This window comes from Brassica napus, chromosome C3 (assembly GCF_020379485.1).
Source record: "Brassica napus cultivar Da-Ae chromosome C3, Da-Ae, whole genome shotgun sequence".
Taxonomy (NCBI): Eukaryota; Viridiplantae; Streptophyta; class Magnoliopsida; order Brassicales; family Brassicaceae; genus Brassica; species Brassica napus.
The window spans coordinates 68,599,088-68,624,888 of NC_063446.1; the positions used below are offsets into that span (position 1 = coordinate 68,599,088).

At 35.1% G+C, this 25,801-nt stretch overlaps 2 protein-coding genes and 1 long non-coding RNA gene across 3 annotated transcripts; 2 read left to right on the plus strand and 1 right to left on the minus strand.

The window, feature by feature from the left end:
• Positions 1–3,338: 3,338 nt before the first annotated feature.
• Positions 3,339–6,984, plus strand: LOC106361114 (IQ domain-containing protein IQM1-like). Its single transcript, XM_013800813.3, has 10 exons — positions 3,339–3,588; positions 3,716–4,186; positions 4,269–4,568; positions 4,654–4,768; positions 5,101–5,166; positions 5,574–5,662; positions 5,749–5,836; positions 5,920–6,150; positions 6,232–6,333; positions 6,419–6,984. Exons 2-10 carry the CDS (start codon positions 3,768–3,770, stop codon positions 6,785–6,787), a joined length of 1,779 nt encoding a protein of 592 aa, XP_013656267.1. The 5' UTR covers positions 3,339–3,588; positions 3,716–3,767; the 3' UTR covers positions 6,788–6,984.
• A 7,783-nt stretch (positions 6,985–14,767) lies between these two features.
• LOC125583453 lies at positions 14,768–17,290 on the minus strand. Its single transcript, XR_007320481.1, has 2 exons — positions 15,813–17,290; positions 14,768–15,503 (listed from the first exon to the last, which is right to left on the minus strand). It is a non-coding gene; the product is annotated as an uncharacterized LOC125583453 (long non-coding RNA).
• A 7,309-nt stretch (positions 17,291–24,599) lies between these two features.
• On the plus strand, positions 24,600–25,560 carry LOC106434037 (glutaredoxin-C6). Its single transcript, XM_013874876.3, has one exon. The coding sequence runs from the start codon at positions 24,918–24,920 to the stop codon at positions 25,350–25,352; it is 435 nt and encodes a 144-aa protein (XP_013730330.1). The 5' UTR covers positions 24,600–24,917; the 3' UTR covers positions 25,353–25,560.
• The last annotated feature ends 241 nt before the right edge of the window (positions 25,561–25,801 follow it).

A 25,801-nucleotide genomic window follows, 5' to 3' on the forward strand; every position in this document is an offset into this window, starting at 1 on the left:
CTTCTCTCGGTACTGTTGCTGAAGCACAACATTGCTGGTGTGGAATGTGGAGAATGTTTTCTCCAACATATCAGCATCAGTAATAGTCTCACCACAAAGTTTCAACTTTGAGACTATTTTGAACAAAGCCGAGTTATACTCTTCCACAGACTTATAGTCTTGGATTCTCAGGTTTCTCCAATCATAAAGGGCTTTTGGCAATATCACAGTTTTCTGATGATTAAATCTGGTTTTCAACTCTGTCCAAAGTTCCAGAGGATTCTCAATTGTGAGATACTGGTCCTTGAGACCTTCAGCAAGGTGATGGCGAATGACAACAAGTGCCTTGTAATTATCCTTGTCTGATGGCTCAGTGCCTTCAGTGATAGTATCACCAAGGTTTCTGGACCTTAAGAGGATTTTGGTATCAAGCTCCCATTGGAGGTAATTATCTCCGGAGAGATTGAGGGAAGCATATTCAAGGTTGTTGATTTTCGACATCTGAATCAAATATCCATAAAGGAGTAAGGATTCATAATATAATTCAGGACTTGAATTTATATGCCAAGGAGATTGATGATTTATTTTGCATATTATTTTCAGAAAATATATTTTATATGCATTAAGATAAAATTTTTGTCAATCAATATGGATGGATTAAAATGCATCATGGACAGGACAAATAACTTTTATAATGTTCAAGATATTTGTAAACCAAAGTAGATTTTCAAAATCGGTTAAAACTTGGTTTATAATTTTGAATAAAGCAAATGTACTAAATTTTAAATGGAAACCGATTTTGTCTAACTATATGCAAACAGTGTGAATCATTTAGATGCAAACAACATGAACCACTTCAGACGCACTAGTATCATCATTGCTAAAGCTATGCGAACATGTATGTTTGGTTTCAATTATGTGATACCTATGTCCAGTTTTAACAATATGATAGTTGGATGCATGCAAAGGTCAGTTCATGGATGATTCAAGTTCGATCTAATGATTTACTAAATGATACTATCAGGTATACAAATGATCAGTTCATAATTTAATCATAGAATCAGGTTCAAGGATGAAACTAGATCAAGTTTTATTTTAACTAGCAAACTTTGTGATCAAAATTCAGTATGATATAAAATCAGTTCATGGTTGGTTTAATTAACAATATGATCAAATGATTTCAACCAGATTTTATTCTACCTTATGACATATCAATTTTAAAACAAGACTATGGCTTATAAAACCTTTAGAAATAATTTTCAGTCAAAGATATGCACTTAATAAATTCAAACAAGCATTTATAAAATCGATTATGCATTTATAAAAATCATAAAAGGTTTTTAAAACTTTGATAGTTACAAAATAAATATTAATAGTCAAGGATATGCAATGAATGATTTTAATTTCGATTTTATTGATGGGTTGACTGATTTTAGGAGATCTGGCCGAAAATGGCACAGCAAGGGATTGATGGAATTTTGTTTTGGCCAGATTATACACTTATGTTTATCACATCTGGTAAAATGGCCAAACAAAAGGATTGAATCAAAAGGTTTAAGCTTTCTCTAATAATTTTATGATTCATAAGTTTTTATAAACAAGATTCATGTAGATCTTTAGGTATTTTGATAAGTTTATAAGTTTTTAGAGAAACATAGAACCTTTAGAGAATTTTAAGTTTTATGGATTCAAGATACTTTTAGAATCAAGTTTCATATGGATCATATGGATCATAGAAACAAGATCAATATTTTAAATCCATAGATTGTTTATAAGTTATGGATTCATATAGATCCTAGATTTGTTTCAGATATAATGGTGTTCTTTAGATTTCAAGGTTTTGATTTGTTTACCTTTTTCACCACAAGAATCTGAGAGGACCACCGTGAGAGAGAGAGAGAGTTGGCCGGAATTTGAGAGAGAGAGGAGTTTTCCGGCGGAGAGAGAGAGGTGGCCAGGTGGAGAGAAGGCTGAGCGCCGGTGGAGCAAAGGCTGAGCACCGGAGGAGCTGGCCGGAAAAGGGGATCGCCGGCTGAGAGAGATTTCTCAGGTGGAGAGCACAATCGTGCTGATAACGTGTTAGAAATATGAGAGAAGTGTTGCTTTGAAAGTTGTGTCTTTCTCATTAGCTCTCACTATCAATATATAGTGGAGGTTCATAAGGGTTTACACAAAAGAGAGAATCTACACATTTAATACATTTGACTACAAATATCTAGACTTGGTCAAAGCTCATAAATGCTCCGGTTGAATGAGTCTTCATCTTGACTAGTCTTGGTCGGATGTAGACGGACCGGAGACGGGTGTAGACGGACCGGATAGTCGGGTCAGATGTAAACCTCCTTAATGGTTAATGGCAATCCACATATCCATATCATGGATTTATAACAAACTTATCAATCTACATTTATTTTTAACATTGACAAATATTGAAGCATACTTTGTAAAGTTAACTCACATTTAGTTGACGAATAAATTGTCAATTACAAATATTCCAGAAATTAGAGCATTTTTCTACAAATAGATTCATATTGTGACTAGACACGAAAATACTTCCGCTTAACTATAGAATATCCTCTATGTTTTTACTTGATCTCATAATAAAGTTTTCAATTTCGAACCCTTCAATTCCAAGAAAGTCATTAGTAACCAACTAACAAGTGCAATATAAACCACATGCACTCTAGACAAACATGCTTGACCCGCACGCATCGACTAGTCACAAAGTCATGACAAAGATATAATAATATATAATAATAATAATAATATATAAATTCACACAGAAAAAAAGAAAAATATAATAATATACTGTCTGTTTCATAATAAATATCATTCTATTTTTTTTTTTTTACTAGCATTTTTTTCATGTTACACAAAAAGTGTCACTTTGCAATTCCAATACAAATTATACTTACTTTCAACTATAAATTAATTGCAAACTATATTGGTTTTATAAATAATTTTATTTATCTCAAATACTATTGATCAGAAAGATGTAATTAATATCAACTTACATATATTTCGCTACTTTCTCAGTCCGTGTGAAAAGGGAGCAATAACTTTTGACGACACATTTTGTTTTGAACACCAATCACATTTAAGACCATCTTTAGGACCAGTTGTTAGTTGTATTTCTATTGGAAAAATCAAACTCAGAATATCAAATCACTAACATTAATTAAGAATTGGAATAGATCATGTGTATAGTCCTTTTCTCAATAACTTCCATGAACTTACCTTGAGGCTTCAGTATAGCCTCCATATCTAATAGGACCCCCACATCCTCTATTTTCTCCTAACCCACCCTTTTCTATAATATTCAAATGTTCATCTTTCTCAGACACACCAAGTTTGAATCTTCCGTCTTCAAAGATTATGTAATTAAGACTTTTACTCTATTACTAGTCTTCCAACTGCCCACACTACACATATCTATGCCTACATAGCTATATAAGTCTTCTTCAACCTATGTTGGACATATTCAATTATTCAAATCCCTCGTTTCCTTTTTCTCCACATTGTTTTAAAATTCTTTTAATTGTTTGTAGCTCATCTTTCTCTTGGTGCCATTTGTTTTGGTTCTTCTATCTACTAATCACTTAACAAAAGGTATTTGTCGGGATGTCTGGACGATATGTTTTTATCAATGTTTGGTTGGTGTAGCTACTATTAATAAGACTATAGTTTTATTTCAATTAAATTAAAGGCTGATACTCATCTGTATTGACGTGTACAGGAGGTTTCTATATTAATATATTTTGGAAGTATCCTCTGGCTTTATTGTGTCCATGGGTCTTGAAGTTGGCTCCCTTAGCTTGAAAATTAAAGACGGAGGCTTGACTTCAAGAACCAACAGTTTCAATAGAGATAACACTACTCACCAGAACTCTCCTAAGATTAATCGGAAACCAACTATGCAGCGGTCGTTGAGTTTCAACAGCTGGGAGGTTCCTGAAGATACCAAGACTGATTCAAATTTTGATGTCTGGGAGACAAAGAAGTCAACGCCTAGCACTTTGAATGGAAGAAACTGTGAGAGAATCCAAATAAAGAAACCTACGATTACTCCACCTGAGCCTTTCGTGTTCTTCTCCCCTAGACCGGTCACCGAGCTTGATGCAGCTGCAACTACCGTACAAAAGGTGTACAAGAGTTACCGGACAAGAAGGAACTTAGCAGATTGTGCTGTCCTTGTAGAGGAGCTTTGGTGAGTTACTTGATTGATCTTCTTCTTGTGATGTCTTATAAAGATGTTTACACTAATCTAAGTGTTGCTTCAAATGTTGTAGGCAGAAGAGTTTGGATGCTGCAGCTCACAAATTGAGCTCAAATACTGAGGAAACAAAAAATGATTCAGGTTTTAAGGTTCTTGAGACAAAGAAGTCAACTCATAACACTTTGAACGGGAGAAACTGTGAGAGAATCCAAATAAAGAAACCCACAGTAACTCCACCTGAGCCTTTTGTGTTCTTCTCACCTAGACCGGTCACCGAGCTTGATGCAGCTGCAACTACGCTACAAAAGGTGTACAAGAGTTACCGTACAAGAAGGAACTTAGCAGATTGTGCTGTCGTCGTTGAGGAGCTCTGGTGAGTTGCACAAACCATTTTCATCTTTTTAATGTTTTTTAAAGATGATTTAACTTAACTGTTGTTATTGCTTGTAACGTTATAGGTGGAAGACTCTTGATGCTGCAACTCTGGACCTGAGCTCTGTGTCTTTCTTTGAAGAAGAGAAACATGAGCCCGCTGCTTCAAAATGGGTGCGAGCTAGAACACGAGCCGCTAAGGTCTGACTTCATTTTCACAAGTTCTTTCTCTCTGCTTACTTTTAAGTCAAGGTGTTATTAGTTTCACTATTTCTCTTTGTTAAAGCATGTCAAGGGATTATCAATATAAACACATGTGTATGTATAGATAAATAAAGGTATCTCAAAATCTCGTGAATTCTACACCAAACATACTTTGAGATACTCTGGTGTGTGGTTCTCATGATTTTGAGATATCCAACATAATAATTTATAATAATTATAAATTTATTGTACTTTGAGAACTCCTACTAGCTAGATACTCCCAATAATGATGCTCTTATGAAAAAACAAATGTGGTCTCAATCTTGCAGGTTGGGAAAGGCTTGTCAAAAGATGAAAAGGCTCAGAAATTAGCTCTTCAGCATTGGCTTGAAGCGGTAAGTCCCCATGACCTCTTTTTGGTAATTGATAGGACATGTCAAGAATCATATCGATGAATTTTGTCAAGTGAATCTGCGACCTAAACTCGAGGAAATAAAAAAAATTATAGAGCACAATTAGACTGATACAAACACCTATTTTTAGGATTTGTTTATTGATTGTGTGAATGAATAAATTACAATTTTTTTTAATTCCTATTTATACTTTTAAATATATTTTTTTCTATAGGAAGTTATATTTATTACTAGAAGTGTTTTTTTTTTTAATCCTAAAAGAACTATCTAGATTATTGGTGCACCTAGATTTAAGTCATGGAAATTGGGTAGTAGAACACAAGGTCAAAGTTATAGGTTCCTCTTTGATGTTGGGAATCTAATCTGATCGTCTTTTCTTTTATCAACAGATTGACCCACGTCATCGTTATGGCCACAACTTGCACTTCTATTATGATGTCTGGTCAGAGAGCAAGAGCTCACAGCCATTCTTTTACTGGTTAGTGTTAGAACCAAACATTCATCTTAGATCTTTTTGTTTTTGAATCTGTTTTAAACTCCGTTTCAACTCATTTGAAACTAAAGGTTGGATATAGGAGACGGAAAAGACGTAAATCTTGAGAAACACCCAAGAAGTGTTCTGCAGAAACAATGCATCAGTTATCTCGGACCAGTGAGTTTCTTACAGGAGTACTAGTTAGCTAGGTTTACCTTCTTGATTACTCATCACTCTTTGTGGTTTCTTCAAACGTTCAGATGGAGAGAGAAGCATATGAAGTGATAGTGGAAGATGGGAGACTAATGTACAAACAAAGCATGGATCTGATCAACTCAACTGATGAATCAAAGTCCATATTTGTACTTAGCACGACTAGAACCTTATACGTAGGGAAGAAGAAGAAAGGCGTTTTCCAGCACTCTAGTTTCTTATCTGGAGGAGCCACAACCGCTGCAGGAAGATTGGTGGCCCGTGATGGGATCCTTGAGGTACTTAAGTTACATGTCTTGCTTCTCCATCGTGTATGAATCTCATCTTGTGTAAACTAAAATGGTCTTACTCCTCTTCAGGCTATATGGCCATATAGTGGACACTATCTCCCAACAGAAGAAAACTTCAAGGAGTTCATAAGTTTCTTGGAGGAGCACAATGTTGTTCTCACCAATGTTAAGGTAAGGAAACAAATAAAAACATTACATTCTTTCGTGTTCTTGACATCTTTGTATTAACGAGATATAAATTTAATATGTATTGCAGAGATGTGCTGTGAATGAAGAGTATTCGTCGTCATTCAAATCCACTACTGAAGAAGAAGATGAACCAAAAGAAGTATCAGAAGAAGTTGAGTTGCCTTCAGGGCAAGAAGAGAGAGCGAGACCAGTGTTTGATCATGCGAAGAGACTTTCTTGTAAATGGTCAAGTGGATACGGTCCAAGAATTGGGTGTGTTAGAGATTATCCAGTGGAGCTACAGGCACAAGCATTGGAGCAAGTCAATCTCTCACCTCGTGTCTCACCAGCCTATTCGTATGGACCAATCCCATCTCCAAGACCGAGTCCTAGAGTGAGGGTTTCTCCACGGTTAGCTTACATGGGGATCCCAAGCCCTAGAGGTGTGAAATGCTAAAACTTACACTTGTTTAATCAAGAAAGAATAGGTTAGAAGAGGAGAAGCTAGCCTCCGTCTTTCTTTGTTCTTTTATATCTTTTGTATATTTCGTGAATTGCAAGATTTTTTGTTGTTTCGAGTAGTTCTTTGTATGATCGTTTTGTGGGCTGTTTAGATCCAAATATTTGAATAAATAAAAACGTGGATGTTGTTCATAAGTCCGCAAAAAACACATTCCTTTCTGAGCCATAAACTGATAAGAATCGTAATCTTTCTGGAGCCAAACGAGAAACTCAAAAACGAAACTACAAGGATATGAACAAAAGAAGATATGGCAAGCTAAAACTTAAGATGAAAGTCTCGTAGAAAGAGTTGAATACTTGAAACAGATGTCATGATGATAGTGACCACTGGGGAAGAATGGACCGATCTTTAAATGCGGACAGAAACAAGTCAATGAAGCTTGTTTATAGACTTGAAGCAACTTCCTATTCTAAAGACCAATTTGTCGGAACCTTAAAGCTCGCACAACCCTAAACCGGTACCATATAATAACACAAATAACACCATTTGGAACTTCATATGAACACCTAGAAAGACACTTTTGTCACGAACCAAAACAGAGACCATCCACAATTATTGAAACAAGAACAAAAGCTAGGCTCAAAACATAATCGTTAGGGAATTTTTCTCTTTCCTAGAATCTTACAGTAGTTATTTATCGCAAACCTAGTCACTAATCAAATACGCGGAACACAAATCAAGCAAGATAAGAAGGAACACAAGACACTTTTGTTAACCCGGTGTTCACCTCCCTTCCTCGATGTGAAGAAGGAGCTATACTCACCGGAGAGAGAAATCGGTCTCTCAACTTTCCATTATATCAAAAACACGAGAGTACAATATCCAGAGGTTATTGTTTATGTTGACCTCTCTTGATCTCTGTTACAAATCACCTAGAGATACAAGTATATAGGGAAGAGCCTAGCTAGGGTACCGAGAACCTAGTTCTCTCTAGCTCTCTCTCTTCAGACTAAGCCCTGGTCTTGAGCTCTCTCGAGCTCCACTCTTTCGTGCCTCTCCTCTGTGTTTCACTTGTGTCTGTCTTGTGTTAGGTCATCTGTCGTGACCTCTCCAACTAATATAATCAGAATTTGACCTAATGGGCTTTGTCAAATAGGCCCATAGTCCATACGCGCGTGACTTGTGCAAGTTAGCCCAACTTGAACAAGTCCGGTCGTCTTGACTAAACCTCAATACATAGTTTATTTGATGACCAAGAGTTCACCGGTGGGGCTACGTCCCTGGGGCCTGGCAAGGCAAATTACTAAACTCTTCCAAGATCACAACGGTCGTGACCTAAAGTTTGTAACCCTAGTATAATCTATCTTTCTCTGATATCTAATACAACTCACGAGCCTTGCTTTTATATTAGGCAAGGGTAGTTACAACTGATAACCGGTTTCCAATAACCGTAAACCATTGAGTAATATTAGTCGGCCGTTTAACCAAAAACGCCATATAACTCAATTTTCAATCTCGGTGTGGTTTAAGCTTCCAATATAACTGATTCTTCATCACCAACGTAACAATCTCCACCTTAATGATTAATCAGCTCTATCTGCAGCTACCATGTTGCCAACTCGTGAAATGCCAGACAGTGCTAAACACCCTAGTGCTCGACTACTCCGAGAATCTTCAGAGTTGCTTCAAATACTTCTTGAAGCCAGAGCAAAAAACATGCTCACCTTCTGCATCTCTTGCAGCCTCCTGAGAACCGACCTTCTCAGCCTCACATATTCTGAATAAAGCTCATCCGGCTTCATCCACCTGTTGAACTTCACCTGCTCAACTTCAATACGCCTTGAACAGGTTTCCTCCCAGCATCACACATGTATCCAACTCGATACAACCTGAAGATTCCTTCGTTGCTTTCCCTTGGAACCTCAAACCCGAAGCTCTACCAATAACAACCATGTCTTCAAAACCATGCAGTCCTATTACTTCAGTCACCACCATGCACTTGATTATTACCATCGACACTTCAGCCTCAACCTTGAAGCAATGCCAGACTTAATCAGCCCTTTGTGACTATAATTCAAAACTAGTTCTGTATCAGATGAGCTTTGATACAATTTAACCTTTCTGCAAAAAACTTGATGTCGATGCTGGCCTGAAACTCTTACGGAACCTGAATCACCATTGCCTCAAATCAGAAACCCCTTTGACTCAACCAACCTCAATAGTCAGTAGACCCACTGTTATCCTGAGATATTCGTTTACAGTAACCTGAATGAACATTAACATTATCTTAAACATCATTCTGCACCGCTGCTGTTGCCAACAGAACACGCCACTTAACTCTCTGCTAAGAAGACTTCCGATGCAAAGATCTCTGCTCAACCACTGCTCAAACAAATCATTACCAATCTGCAACTATGATACTTTTGTAGACTCTTCTGATTCACCTCATATCCCTAAGATATAGAAATAAATTTCTACAGAATTCCATGCAGAAAACCCGAAACATACATGTTTCCATCCTGAGTCATCCTCTGATTCGAACAGCTACCTGTCCAGCAAGACTCCACCTTGAACACACTCGTAACGCTGTCGATATTAACAGGTCACGCCACACAACTCCACCTTGTTGTGAATACTTTCGACATAAGTCCCATGTTCAATTCCCTGAGTCTAAGGAAAAACAATTACCAGTAGATTTAACCTCACTACTAGTATCCTTTAACCATATGTCACATCATCCAAACCTGTGATGCTCTCCTGAGATACACCCTTACAGCTTCTTCCTTGTCAAACTGAAGCCCGTGGCGAGTTTATTCAGGTGTAACTTGTCCTGCAGCACTATCACCAGTGTGTAAACTCCACCAAGAAACCTTTGGTGCGTGCATCCTTTGTAACCTGTCGAGATACACCCTTACAACTTCTTTCATGTCAAACTCGAGCCCATGACGAATTTCTCCAGCTGTAACCAGTCCTTCAACACTATCACCAGTGTGCGAACTCCACCAAAAAACCTTTGGTGCTTGCATCATCCTTCTTCTGAGACCTGACCGTGACCTGTCCAAGCCTGATTTCCATACTTGTCAAGTCCGCAAGTATTTTCTCCTTTGGAAGATTACAACTTCATCCTTTTTTATGATTCAGAGCTTTACCTCTTTGTCCGAGCGCTCCACCTTGACGACTTTGGTCATGGCACCAATACTGTCGTCCCTTATTTCTCCTGAGTCTGTTCCTCTGAAACTTCTGACTCAGACCATCATGACGATTCCTCAAAGGTAAATTCACACACGCTTCTCCTAGCTGTGGTAGTGAACAATGCTTCCTAAACAAGTGTCGCTCAACATGTTCTACCAGATTCTTCCTGCGCATTTTCCTCTGCTTTTGACCAGAATCTCCAAGCAAACTCTAACCTTGAATCGCCTTCTCCCATGGCTTGCTCTTGTCACTCACACGACCTCACCAGAACTACTACATGTTGTTACCACAAATGGCAATTTGCTCCAACATATACTTGTGTAGGCCTTTACACAATTTTCCTTTACTCTAGTTCTTTCTTCGTGGAGATACAACATGTTTCTATCAACCAGAAACATTACATCTCACGTATCCAATGAGATTCACTCATATTCTTGCACTGACCCAAAACAGAACGCCATCTATTTCGTCACATCATTGCCACAAGAAACCAACATGTGCTGGTACAAGCTCCATTGTGATCTTTTTTAACCCCGATCATCCCTTAAGCTTCCTTTAAACCACAAGAACCTGATCCTTAACCTCTCTGTGACTGAACCTTCAACCCTGCAACTCAAATCTTCTTAACTGAACCGACTTTGAAGCCTCAAAGTACCAACACCCTATCTCGTTCCAAACCTAATCAACGCCTCCTCGCGTTGAACACTTCTCTGGAACTTTTTGTTCACACCCGAACCCTGGAACCATTGATTAAAATCCGAATAGCCCCTGAACACACATACCATCTTCAACTTCTAAGACGTCCCTTAGACCTGAGATAACAGAGTGTCACCAACTGTCATTCTTTACACCTTTCTGAAACCACACTGCATATCTCTTCGACAATCAAACTGACCAACGCACAATCTGACCTAGACCAGAACCTTGATCATCTTTTGCAAAGACAACATACATCCCTTGTGATCATGAAAGCTTCAGTTCCTTACATGTTGCAAAACCTGAGTAACCAGCCATCACAACCTTTCTTGTGAGTCCATTAGGAATGAGCCATTTATTCTGAAGATTTAAACCAGTGAAATTTATGACCAAACTTTGATTCCATCTCCATAAGCCTTGTTCTGACTTAATATGATTATGTCTTCAACTTGAGATATCCTCCATCTCAAACAAACATCAAATCAATCTCTAAACATACAGACCACAGACACGCTCAACTGTGCCGCTGTTCTTGAACACGCTCATCTGTGTAGTTGTTCTTGCTTCAGTCTTTGGATCTTCCCGTTCTTGCAAACCCAGCAACATCTTTTACTTACATTTGATTTCACAGACCATAAACCATTAGATCCGATTGGACCGTTTCGACGTTTCCTTCGCGTACCATACATGAACGCCATCTTATTCTTTCTTTGATGTTTCCTATCTGTTGTAGCCCTGAAATCCCTGGTTAAACCAGAGTTTCACCAAACCTCCCAAACCGGCCACCTAGGAAACACCAACGACAGACGTTCAGTCCAAGGAGCCTATCTCGACAATCAGAAGGAGTTTTTCTATGAAATGTTTTTTTCAAAGAAGTCTAACTCATCAAGGAGTCATTGAGGCTTAGAATTTCAATAGAATCTTCACGGAAAAAAGAGTTATGAATTTTACAAGTCAGAGGTTTCTCATCCCGTCCATCTGCGAGTACCCGACTTTAGAAGGAGATTCAAGTCCAAGGAAGGAGCGTCCTGAACCAAAGACCATCATAGGATTCAAGAGGGATCTCACATCTTTCCAAAAATCCCAATTTGAGGAGAAATGTACACGGATATCAGAAGTTATGATTCATTCTCCAGAACCGGCCAAACCAGTTCTACACTTGCCTCAATTGGAAGCTAACCGGTTCAATCAGCTTCAAACCAGACATTGGCGACCAGGAGATCATTCCAACCAATCAGGAGACATCATACACGGCCAAGAGGAGTTCTACAAGTTTATACCATATACCAGCCAACATATGATCAAAAGGATCCCCATTAACTCCAACTTGCCTTATTTGGAAGCTCTTGCATTCAAACTCTAACAACTCTTTTTCTTTGAGTTTATGCACGATATTAGAACCTTCCAAACCATCCATAATATCCCAAGGAATCTCTCTTATCCCCTTAAACAGTCCAGATTCAAGATTACTCAAGCTCCCCTTGACAAGCCAAAATCTCATCAATCTCTCCAACGGCTAGTTTCCGATTTTGCTGCTTTGTTTCATTTCTTTCCTTTTCTATTTGTTTTAGAACGTTAAGACCTTTGTCTCTGAGCATTATATAAGCTCCTAGATGTCCATTGTAAATAACACCCCTCAATCACCAAGTTAATAAAAGTTTAATTTAGTTTTATCAAAGTTGTTGTTTGTATAAAATATCGGTCTTTAGGATTCAAAGAGAGATTCTTTGTTGTTCTATTGATTTTGTGAGTCTAGTTTATTTGTGCAAATAAAATAAGCTCAGTACACAGATTGAGAGAGTCAATCACTTCGTTCATTCATACCACCAGATTGAGAGATTCAATCAAGCCCTCATCCGCAATTCCACTTCAAGTCCATCAATTGATCAAACTGAGAGTGTTATACAACCAGCAGCTTGATTCCACCATTCTATCCATTTTCCTTTTTTTTATTTGTCTTGTTTTATTCATATCATATTCCGCATCTCATTTCACCCCCCTGGTTTCAGGTTTTCAAGTCATAATCCGGCCATATCGACCAATCGGCCACATCTTTGGTCGATCCGATTTTAGCTTGGTTACACCATTCAACCAATTTGTGGGTTACCCCCGCCCGCCCCCCCCCCCCCACCCCCCCCCCCCCCCCCCCGTGCCTACAACACTATCCTTCAGAAACATCTCTGATTCGTTACGCTTAAACCCGCGACGCGATCGGAACTACCAATCCCTTGATTCTACTTCTTCAGAATCAATCCAGCTTCGACTTAGACAAACCCTTAATAGCCAAACCAGCGCTCTGATACCAGTTGTTAGGGAATTTTTCTCTTTCATGGAATCTTACAGTAGTTATTTATCGCAAACTTAGTCACTAATCAAGTACAACACGAATCAAGCAAGATAAGAAGGAACACAAGACACTTTTCTTAACCCGGTGTTCAGGTCCCTTCCTCGATGTGTCGATGTGAAGAAGGAGCTATACTCACCGGAGAGAGAAATCGGTCTCTCAACCTTCCATTATATCAAAAGCACGAGAGTACAATATCCAGAGGTTACAGTTCCTGTCGACCTCTCTTGATCTCTGTTACAAATCACCTAGAGATACAAGTATAAAGGGAAGAGCCTAGCTAGGGTACCGAGAACCTAGTTCTCTCTAGCTCTCTCTCTTCAGACCATGCCCTGGTCTCGAGCTCTCTCAAGCTCCCACTTTTATGTGCCTCTCCTCTGTGTTTCACTTGTGTCTGCCTTGTCTTAGGTCATCTGTCATGACCTTTCCATCTGATATAATCAGAACTTGACCTAATGGCCTTTGTCGAATAAGCCCATAGTCCATTCGCGCGTGACTTGTGCAAGTTAGACCAATTTGAAAAAGTCCGGTCGTCTTGGCCAAACCTCAATACATAGTTTATTTGATGACCCAGAGTTCACCGGTGGGGCTACGTCCCTGGGGCCTGACAAGGCAAATTACTAAACTCTTCCAAGATCACAACGACCGTGACGTAAAGTTTGTAACCCTAGTACAATCTATTTTTCTCTGATATCTAATATAACTCACGAGCCTTGCTTTTATATTAGGCAAGGGTAGTTACAACTGATAACTGGTTTCCAATAACCGTAAACCATTGAGTAATATTAGTTGGCCGTTTAACCAAAAACGCCATAAAACTCAATTGTCAATCTCGACGTGGTTCGAGCTTCCAATATAACTGATTCTTCATCACCAACGTAACAATAATCATTCATCCATACCTAACCTTAACTGAAATGATTTGCAAATACACTTAACCACATATTTCAATCGGCTCTTATTTCCATCGCGAACCAGATCTAAAATAAGATTAATCAAGCGATCGAGCCCAAGCTCAAGACATAGTTAACTCTTCCACAACCCTAGACAATCAGTAAACCAAACGACACTACCCGAAAAGAGAGCCACAAACAAGATACACTCCAAATAGCAGAGTCCAACGAGCTTTACTAGTGACAGATTCAAACCAAGCAACCTAAGACCACCGCAAAGCTCTTTGCATATTTTGCTTATCTAACCCATCTTAAGCGAGGAAAGACCAAGGGCTTGGATTCAGTAGAACCCACCACTTAGCAATGACGACGGACTCTTGGTTTGAAAAAGCGATCGCTTCCTTCGCCATGGCGCTTGGCGAGGTGTAGCGGTGTTCTCATCGCATCACCACCGCAAAGCCATGCGAGGCACACATGACGCTCGCTATTGAGCGCATTACTATTAGTTCTAAGGTCCCTCTAGAGACGCCACATTGATTCTTCTTAAACCAACATGGTTTTTACGTATCTAGGTTACTAGACCAACTTTGGTTAACACGTAAGCTGTACCGTCTAATATAATCTATCGGCAAACCCTAATCCAATATGACTATATTATAGTTATACAGCCCCTAAATTTTTCATCAGCTCTTTCTTTCTTTAGTGTTCTTCACTCTATTCACAGCCTTAGCTCTTCTTTCCTTTTACTGGTTATTTCTATGTTCTCATATAGGAGTACTACATTTTCGTATCAAGCAAAACTTTTGAGTCATAATGTCGAGTTTTAGGTTTTCTAGTTATGTTCTTTTAGATTTTAGTACTTTTGAATTGTTTTTTTTTGGTTTTAAGCTTTTATACTATCAAGTGGAATTGGTGTTTTGGTTTTCTTTTTACTGTCTTTATCAATGGCATAGCATAACTTAAGAGTTAGAAAGCACTACAGGAAATAAGGGTAGTAATAGCGGACGAAAAACGCTATGAGTCATGAATAATAGCGCTTCTTTGTCCGCTTTGACAGCGTCCGTTATAATAGGTCCAACACTTTTGATAGCGGATTTTTCGAATGCTATAGTTTAATAAACAACAATAGCAAATGTTTCGTGTTATTAATTTGTTTTTAATTATCCAAAAATTTATTAAAAATAATTATGAACCCAAACCAAATTAAAATAAAAAATAAAAAACTATACCTAAACATAATTCGTAATTAAATAATTCAAAATTAAATCGAAAATTAATTCATAATTAAAAATTAAATTTTATTTATTAATCAAGATCAGTATACAATAATTGGCTTACAATTAATAATAAGTTTATTTCGTAACATTGGTTTACACACAAACCCGGTTTATTAAACTAACCCTGTCTACACCAAACCTAATAAACCAACCAATACTAAACCTAATCTACGCCACTTTGTTGTCGCCTTCCTCTTCCATCTTCTTCGTCTTCCCTCCTTACGTCTCTGTCTTCTCCCTCTTTCTCTTTTTCTTCTTCTTGCTCGGCTCATCTACACCAGCACATCTTCTTCATATCCGGCTTCTTCCTGTAACAAGAACAAATAAATCAAAAATCAAATTAATTTCGAAATCTAAAACTTAAACTCCAAACTTTTAAACAAATCAGAAACTGATCACATTGAAATTCAGATCCTAAACAGCTCAGATTAATTTCGAATTTTCTTAAACTTAACAGTATCAATTGAAATAAGAACAATCATAAACATAAACAGATTAATCAATCTTCTCAAACCCAAACAGAAACAGATAACACAGATTCTACACAAGCAAACACAGATCTGATTTTTCTGCAAGAATATGATAACTCTAAACTCAGAAAGTTTCAGACTGTTTACCCTTCCGTTGGAAGAAGCTTCACACCGGACGACGAACGGACGATGCTCAAGCCTCTGCATGAGCCTCGCGCTCTGGTTCAGTTTCAGTGATGAGAGAAAGAAGAAAATTTTCGAGAAGGAGTCGATCCATAATCATCATAGAGAAGATGAGATCTTTACTTTCGAGAAGGAGTCGATATGCATCGCTTACTTTCTCTCTCTCTCTCAAACACGAGATCTACTCAAATCTCGAAAAATAATTTTTAAAAAATTAATGAACAATTAATCTCAGTCGTTGATTCATTATCATCCAAGGGTGCAAAATGGTGATCCATGCCAAACCAATAGAAAAAAAGGGTGAAGATAAATAAAAGATTGATTTTGGGCCTTTGATTCTGAATCAATCAATGGCTCAAACGAAAAACAGAATAAAATTGTCTTTTTTGTATGTATAATTATTATAAAATTATTGAAAGTTTGAAATTTATATTATGTATATGGAAAATTTATGTATATATGATATTAAATGTTTGAAAATAGTATTGAGGGTTAAGATGAATAGTGTTAAAATTTAGATTTAAGTTTAAAGATAAATGGTGTAAAATGTTGAATGGTTCAATATCTAGAAGATTAACTAAAACTTTTATTTCATTAAGAAATTAAGTTATACATTTAAATTTATAAAAATAATGATATAAGATTAATAACATTATTAGTTTTCACTTTGTAGATAAATTTTAAATTAAGTAAAAGTAATGATGTAATAATAATAAAATTAAGTGAGTTTAGGGTTTGAAACATAGTTTTTTGGGTTTAGATTTAGAGTTGTGTATATGGTTTGAGTTTTAGAATAGACTTGGAGTTTAAGTTTAAAAATTAAATTATAAGTTTGAAAAGATTAGATTTATGACTTAGTATGTAGGGTTTAAGTTTGGGGTTTAAAGTATCAGATTTAGGGTATAGATTTAAAATTTAGTGTTTGAGGTTTAAAATAGAAATTTGAGATTAAATTTATAAATTATTAAATTTTGTGTTTAAGTTTAAGATTAAAGTTTTTAAATTTATGTTTAGGGGTTTAAACCCTATAATTGTGTATATATATATCATTCTTTTAGGGTTTGAGATTTATAATGAAATTTGAGGATAAAATTTTAAGAGATTAGACTTTTAGTCTTTGGGGTTTGGAGTTTACACTTTAATAAAACACAAATAAATAATAAAATACCATATGTTTTTCATTAAAGATCCAAAACAAACAAGGATTTTAGATAACTAGTATGACAATATTTCTAAGTACATTTTTTGATGGCTAACTCCTATGTTGCATGGAAACTCCGTTGAATGTCCGTTTCATGTTTCGGAAACGTTTTGGAATTGGAATCTCTCGGAAACTTGCGGAAATGCATTAGAAACTCGTTTCTTAAAAATTTCAGTTTGGAAACTTAATGGAAACTTGCGTTTCTATTTTGGAAACTCGCTATTCTGTTTTGGAAACGTTTAAGAAACTCTTTTTTTAGAACAATTTTTATAAATAATAATAAATATAAGGATTAGTTTGTTATTTTAATAAATTAAAAAACCTAATTAATATTATTCTCAATTAGTTAAACCTAAAATCTTGTAACGAAATCAAGCTAAGGTGGAAGTTAGAAACAAGAGAAAACGGCATAAACAAGGTATTAATCTCTTTTTCTTTTGTGATTTTCAATTCTCATGAGTCTTGATGATTTAGATACATAAGTGATTTCATAAGTACCGAACTCTGTTTATCGTTGCTCGACAAAATTGACTTTGAATTGACTAACATGTGATCCATATGCTCACACTTGACAAAAGGTATCTTTCTCTCGATGAAACTGAGTTGGAAACAGTCATGTTTGATAGAGATAATGAAAATGAGGCTGAAGATGATGTTATTGGTTTTTAACTTTCTGTTATGATTTTTATTTTAGTTAAGCTATTTGATATTTAAGTACTGGGTTTTGTTATTTTGAATTTTTTATATGACTTTAATGCTTAATGATGATTTATTTTATTTTCGTATGATTAAATAGAATGGCTATTTATTTATTTGTATTATAAAATATACTAAACATAATCAAATGAATGCATATATTAATCAATTATATATATATATATATATATATATATATATATATATATGTATATATATATACGTTTCTAAAACGTTTCCAAAGCAAATAAAAACACAAATCACGTTTCAAAGTTTCGAAACGTTTCGTTTCCCTGTATCCGTTTCCGTTTCCATGCAACCTAGGCTAACTCTACATTCAACTTCTTAAGAGCTGTATACGTTAACATTCAATCTCAAACTCTAATCTCTGCTCCCATGTCATCTTCTCCAACCAAGCTTATCATCTTCTTCAACATTAAAACTCAGATCACTCATACGGACCATCATCCTCAATAATGAGCTTCACCATTTAAATTTTCACGAGCTCATCTGCCTCGTATTCTGCTTCTAACTCAGTCCTGTACCTGTCTCAATGCCGCTGCATCTCTGACTCATCTCAGACTCATGGACTCATGGACTCATGGTGTGACCTTATCCAAGACCGCGGCTTTCACAACCTTCTCCTCTCTTCTTGATTCTCTCTTGATGTCCTTCCTAGGTGTAGTTATCATCTCCATGTGAACAAAACCAAGACCACCAAACATTCAGACCCAACAGAATAATAGTAACTAGTACCAAACAGCTCCGAAAGAAAACCAACCTTGTCTTAAGAGCAAGTTTTCAACGCATCTGAGTCATTTTAGTCAGTCTTTGTTTGATGTTGTGTTGTAATAACTTAGGCCAATACAACTACCACACACCCACAACCAAAAGAAACATAATAAGACCTCCACTCTTGTTGCATCAATATATGTACACGGTGAACTCACTTACCAAGTTATTGTCAATGGTTTCAAGGGCTTTCTCGTAGTTCCTAGGCAGCTTCACCCTCTCCCACAAGTTCTTAGGCATGTGGGCTCTCTCTATAGTCTTCATAGACAAATAAAAAACACCTTTTTTTTGCAAACACATAGACAAAATTCATAAGAAAAGGTTTCACACAAGGATGGTAAATTAGATATATTACAAAGCAAAACTTCAGCAATCTAGAGATATATGTGTTTAATTCCTGTACAGATCTTTGAGCTTCTTCTGAGTAAAAGCTCTGCAATTTGAGATGATAAAGATTTCAACTTTCAAATCGAGAATATGTTGTTAGAGATAGAGACTGATGTAACACCTGCTACGGATGACGACGAATTTGAGGGGAGATGAATCTGGAAGTGACAAAGGATGGAAATGAGTTAGTGTCAGTGTGAGCGAGCTTCATTTTCCGATGTTGTTGGATCGGAATAGGGCTTCAGATATTGGTGGTCGCGACTCCGGTGAAGACGGAGACCGGCGAAGACGGATCTGAAAAGTGATGGTGGTGGAGGTGGTGACGAGCGATGGTGGATTGGAGAGATTGCGATGGTAGTGGTGGTGACGAGCGACGGCGTTACCGTCACTGCAACTTCGTCTCCTCCTCCTCCTCCACTAATACTCTTCAATCTCAATTTGAGAAGAACCCAAATCACGTTAGCAACACTGGTTCACATTACAAAAAATTACTGATGAAGCTAACCTTATTGAAACTTAATTCCAGAGAACTATTGGGATTTTGTGAGAAAAATGAAGAAAAATGGATTTTAGGCGGCCAAAAAAAATTATTTTCCCGCTGATAACAAATATAGCGTTTTAAATTGACAAACGCTATAAAAAATGTAAGTGTTGGTATACAATAGCAGACATGATAAAAATGCTATGCTACGATGCTATTAATACCCACATTTCCTGTAGTGAATAGATCATTAGTTCATTCCTGTTTTGCATGTGTGTTACCCATGGCGATCGACTTGCCTCGCAATGGCGTCGGTCACTGGAGTTACAATAGTGTCGCTCTGAAGTGGGGTTGAAGGCATCGAAAAAAATTAGTTTTTTTTTTGGACTGAGATGAATTCAAGTAAACTATGACGCATTTCTAGACTGTCATTCACCTCTACATTTTTTGACAAAAAGAAAATTTTTTAAAGTAAAAATGTATTTTCTAAAGTATAGAAAAATACTATTTATTTTTTCAAATATAGATAAATATTATCTTTATATTTAAAATAGATTCAAGTTTGGAGACCCTCACGGATCCCAACGAATCCAGACATCTTTCTCACTCAATCACTCTTCACAAACCTAGATCATTTGTACTGGAGAATCTCTTCACAGATGGAAGATTATCAATTTGCGTGAATTTTATGGTATACCTGAAAAGGAAGAAATAATAATGTGTTTAGCAATATATATAGTGATCCCAGAGACACTCTTAAACTGGCAGAAACATAATCATTACTCTGGGCGGAGGCACATAATACAATTATACAAAGGGTTACTCAAATCAGGGAAGCCGAGGTCACAACCTTACCTTCAATACCGGGTAGATGGTGTTTTACGGATGGATCCTTGAAAGATTAAGATATTTACTCGAGACAAAGTTGGTATAGCACTTTGGAAGGTTTTGATGGATTAATGGGAGCAAGAAATACTAGAGCTAGTCTTTCACCTCTCCACTCGGAAGTAGAAGCGCTTATCTGGGCAATGTAATGTATGAGAAATTTACATCAGTTTTATATCATATTTGTAACATATTGTTTTCAATTGGTGAACATGATTTCAGAACCAAAAGAATGACCATTTTTTGAAAGTTATTTGGCAGAAAATCTGAAAGGGATAGTTTTCACAACTCATAGCTCATTATAACCACGAACGATGAATTTAAGGGTGGATAGTCTTGCACGCAGTGCCAGAAAATAACCGTATTTTGTTGTCTATATAGATGGAGAGTTACCACTTTGGTTTGCAGAGTATATGTGAGTCTGTTTAACGCTGCTGACAAAAGGAATACATATTATATTTTTGAAAAATACATTAATTGGAATCCGATTATGGAACTAACCTGGACTCGGCTCTGAGTCACGGTTGAACCAGTCCAACAGGCCAGTCCAATCCAGATTTTAAAACATTGTGTAAATGCAACTGTTTACCGCAAACGCACTAACATTTCTTTAGAATCATTGACAAAGACTCGGTTTTATTTAAATGGAACATGGATGAAAATGGAATCTTACATATAGAATCTTAGGACATAATGTTTTAGGTGAGACCAATATAAAAGAATACGTCACTGATCACAATTATACAAAAGACTGGAAGAGATCACAACAAAAGAAAATGGATCCACTGAAAATGAAAAAGAAGACTAAAATAAACTAGTTATATTACGTTTTTAAAGTAAAGATGGGCGTACGTGAGCACATGTGGCAGACACGAAGTTGAAGACAACACCATCAACGGTGCTCGTATACCACACATCTCTCTAAAGTCTGTTTCATATGGGCTCCAGTTCAACCTATTTCCACACCATTTATGCTTGTCCTCTTCTTCATTTAGTAGTATTTACTCACTTCTTGCCAAAATTCTATGTGAGTAGATTCAATTAATGAACTTGTAAAGTCTTTGACTCTTTGTAACTGTTATTTTTACTCGTCATGGTAAAAAGAGAACTTATCAATCTCTGCTTGAAGACCAAGTAGACTAAAAGTCTTGAAAACAAGTTATATATATATATGTACGATGAGTTTACTTAGCATTTGATATCTAAGTTTGTGAGTTTTCTTGGAGGCAAAATAGTTTCAAGCAGCTCCGTTATGACGGAATCAGTGACAACAGAATCTCAAACTAAGAAGCCTTGGGATTGGTCCAGTTTTTATATAGTATCATAAAATAACATTGAAAAGTTATGCTAATGCTTTGTCATAATAGCAAAAGCGTAAGTTCAGAGAACTTGCGATAACTTATTTGCATTGGAGTTTTAAAAGTATAATCACTAATATATAGTTTATAACCTAATTAAATAATAAAAAATTAAAGCCAGACAAAAATCGTTTCTTTTAAAGTGATTTGCATGTGTCATTGGCAAAAGAAAGATGACATGGTTTCTAAATAATATGATATGTCATCAAGCTAGATAATTGTAACATGGATAATTTTATTTACATAATTTATCTTTTTGGTAATTTTCTAAAATACGCTAATAACTCATTTATCATAATTAACATTAATAAAATTAAACTAATAATATATTTACAAAAATAGCAATATTTCTACAGGTAATATATAAACAATTTATATACATATGTTCTGTGAAAATTAAATAGAAATATGTCTTAAAAATACTCGATGTATTTCATATTAAGTGTCATCTTAAAATTTAAATTTTGTTTCATTATAAGTATAATCTTACATTTCAATGTATATATTTAATAAATTTTCAAATTTACCATTTTTAATTCATTCATCAATAAAGCAAAAATATATAAATATTAAATTGGGATAAAATGAAAAATTTAACAATTTTTATTAATTCGTGTGCAAAAACCTTAAACATTATTTTTTTATGAAATGGGGGAAGTATAAAATTACAATATTATTAATCAAGTAAAAGTTTTTAGATAGTTAAATATTGAAATTTTAACCAAAATCTATTAAACAATGTAACGAAACTGTTAATTTAGGTTTACAAATTATCAGTTTATTCACGTTTAATTATGATAAAGTATGTTAGCTGAACGGTTAATTAATAGAATATATTGATTTTAATCAATCTAATATAAATTAAAACAAATTTATGTTTTCTAGAATTTATATATTTGTATATTTAATAAATTTATTTGTAATATAATTCTTATTTTAAGAAAATAAAATTGATTTTTTCCTAAACTTTGACTAAATCTAAATAAATTTAAATTGAAAATAGTTTAAAAAAATTAATAATAATTGGTTTTACCATTTTAATTTTTAAACCAATAAAATAAAAATATATAATTAGTTATATATAAATATGAGTAAAAATAAAAATTATTATAATTGCGCAAGCCGCAAGAAACTTCTATTTCCACAGATAAAACATATAATTTTTTATTAATATGGTTTATCAAAATTAATTAGAAAGGTATCTTAACAAATACTCCATGTAATTCATATTTAGTGTCATATTAGCATTCAAAGTTTGTTTCATTATAAGTATCGTTTTACATTTTCAATGCATATATTAAATATTTTTAAAAACTTTAATCTTATTTTAATTCATCAATCAATAAAACCAAACACAAATATAATAAATAGGGGTAGAATAAAAACTTTTAAAAAAAATAATTTGTTTGCATAAATCTTAAATGTCATTTATTATGAAATGGAGGAAGTATAAGATTAAGATATTATTAATCAAGTCAAAATTTTGAAGATAGTTATATGTTTAAATTTTAAACCAAAAATATATTAAACAATGTAAAGAAATAGTTAATTTAGGTTTCCAAATTATCAATGTATTCACGTTTAATTGCGATAAAGTTTCTAAGTTAAGTGAATAATTAGTAGATTTATTTTCAATATATATATATATTATGTCATAGAAAATCTACTAAAATATATTTATATATTTAGGAGAACAAATAATCTAAATGAAAAATAAAAAAATTAATCAAAATTTTAATATATTTAGAACAAAAAGTATTATGATTGCATTCAGAGAAGTAGATACAATGTAATATACTCAAGAGATAACTAAACCGACTAGATATTACATATACAAAATCACATGTCTAGTTCAATATTATTAATATAAATTATACATGCAAAATTATTGAAATTGAAAGTAAAATATTAATTAATTATTATATTATATTATATTATATTATATTATATTTATTTTAAAAATATTTATATATGTATATAAGCACCGGAGAATCACCTAATATAACAAGAAAAATATAGTTACAATAAAATGTAGAAATATTAAACTCCATTAATTCTAGTTTTTGTTGATCTCTCTGATAAAATTGTTTTATTAATTGATGTTACTTTTGTTTTCGTTTTTCTTTCGCTTTTTATCGTGTTTAACGCATCCAGCAATGACCCTGGTTTTTACTGCTCTCCTTTGTGCTCGTAAGTTGATTGTTGGGTTTGTGAGCGTGCCTCTTTTGCTTTCTTAGTTTCATTAGTATATATGGTTCCCCATGATGAGTTGAGGCTTAATTTGTCTCCCTGTTGTTTAGAGCATCTCCAATGTAAAACTTTATTTTTTCATCCAAAATAGAGTAAAAGTGAAAATGGAGTAAATGAAGTGATGAACAAACAAAAAATAGATTACTCCATTTATGGAGTAAATTTCATTATGGAGTGAGATATGAAGTTGGGTTGGAGCATTCCTTACTCCATATTCACTTTTATTCTATTTTACAGGAATAAATGGAGTAGGGATGAAGATGCCTTTAGAGGTTGTGTCTTCAGAAGTTTTGTACCTGCTGGCTTAATATCCTACAAATGTATTCCAAAACTGTATGATCCTTTGGTGTGATAACGAATTTTAAGTGTTAAAAAAAACTCATCCAGCAATGACATAAAGAATTGACTCCAACTCTCTTCTAGGGCAGTACAATAAATTGTAACCCAATGCATGTTAGAACTTGCTTTCAAGAGTTAACCAACAACACATAATTCTTCGCCTCTGCTTCCCAATACATAAGGAGAGTCGTCTTCCCTTATCCTAACATGACTAGGATGTGAATTACTTCAAACTTGTGAATATTTTTCCATTCACTTTTTCCTATTGAAAGGGTCAACATCAGCAATAAAATCTACCCCACTGGTTTTGGAACTCCCATGCATTTAACTCATCAGAATACACAATTCAAAAAAAATATACAAAAATATATGAGAAAGCTACGGAAAAAAAAAGCAAAGAAAAAAACACATCACGAGATATTTTGTGATGTAAGCAACCACATACACCACTCCCTTCTTCTCCTCTCCATTGTTTTGTCTTTTCCTTTCCCAATAATTCTCTTCTTATTTTATTAGCTATTTTATATTTCCTAACTTTTTTATAATACCATTATTGTTTCTCGTCTTGATTTTTTTTTAAATTTTAGTCTCTTTTGATCCTCTCTATATATACAAATACAAAATCACCACTTTCTACTAAAATAGCTCTCTACGTTTCTTTTCTCTCTCTGATTGCAACTATGATGCAAGAATTGGGCTTAGAACGTTTCTCCAACGATGTCTTTCCCTTAGACCTCACTCCTCCTTCTCAAACCTCATCTACTTCTCTTTCCATCGACGAAGAGGAATCTTCGGAGGCCAAGATCCGGCGGCTGATATCGGAGCATCCAGTGATCATCTTCAGCAGATCTTCTTGTTGCATGTGCCACGTCATGAAAAGCCTCCTTTCAACAATCGGAGTCGTCCCCACCGTCATCGAGCTTGATGACCACGAGGTTTCCTCTCTCCCCATGGCTCTTGAAGAAGAATATTCCGGCGGCCGCTCCGTCGTTGTTCCTCCGCCGGCGGTTTTCATTGGCCGTGAGTATGTCGGTGGTCTTGAGTCCCTTGTTGCTCTTCATCTAAGTAGTCACTTGGTCCCTAAGCTTGTCCAAGTTGGAGCTCTTTGGTTATGACTTGCTTTTTAATAGTATCAAAAAGCAGAAACTTAGGGTTTTTTTCTGATTATTATCCGATGATCAGAACCAAACACCCATGTATAAAATGAATTATGAGAAATAATAATTAAAGATGTGTAAGTAGTGAATTTTATGTAATTTTGCTTTCTCATTTTCTCTATCACTTGCTAAAGTATATACATAAATCATCAAACTTATTTATGAATCATCGGACAGGTTAGGACTAATAAAATATAATCTAGTTGTATAAAGATTCAATTTTATTTATTCTTGTTTTTTTTTTATCATATCATGTTGAGAGATATTAAATAACCATAAGATCATTGGTAAAAATGCAAGATGTTTATATCCATTGATCTTAATGTTGCTAAAAATTAATTAGTTTGACAATAATATATTTTGATTAGCAATTGAATAGTTTTTCCTATATGACTAATTCAAGTGGT

Excerpts from the sequence above, each read along its gene's own strand:
- LOC106361114 (XM_013800813.3), top strand. The coding sequence starts at position 3,768 with ATGGGTCTTGAAGTTGGCTCCCTTAGCTTGAAAATTAAAGACGGAGGC. Across the intron at positions 4,569-4,653 it reads GTCGTCGTTGAGGAGCTCTG|GTGGAAGACTCTTGATGCTG; the intron begins GTGAGTTGCACA and ends GTAACGTTATAG. Across the intron at positions 5,167-5,573 it reads TTCAGCATTGGCTTGAAGCG|ATTGACCCACGTCATCGTTA; the intron begins GTAAGTCCCCAT and ends TTTTATCAACAG.
- LOC106434037 (XM_013874876.3), top strand. The coding sequence starts at position 24,918 with ATGATGCAAGAATTGGGCTTAGAACGTTTCTCCAACGATGTCTTTCCC.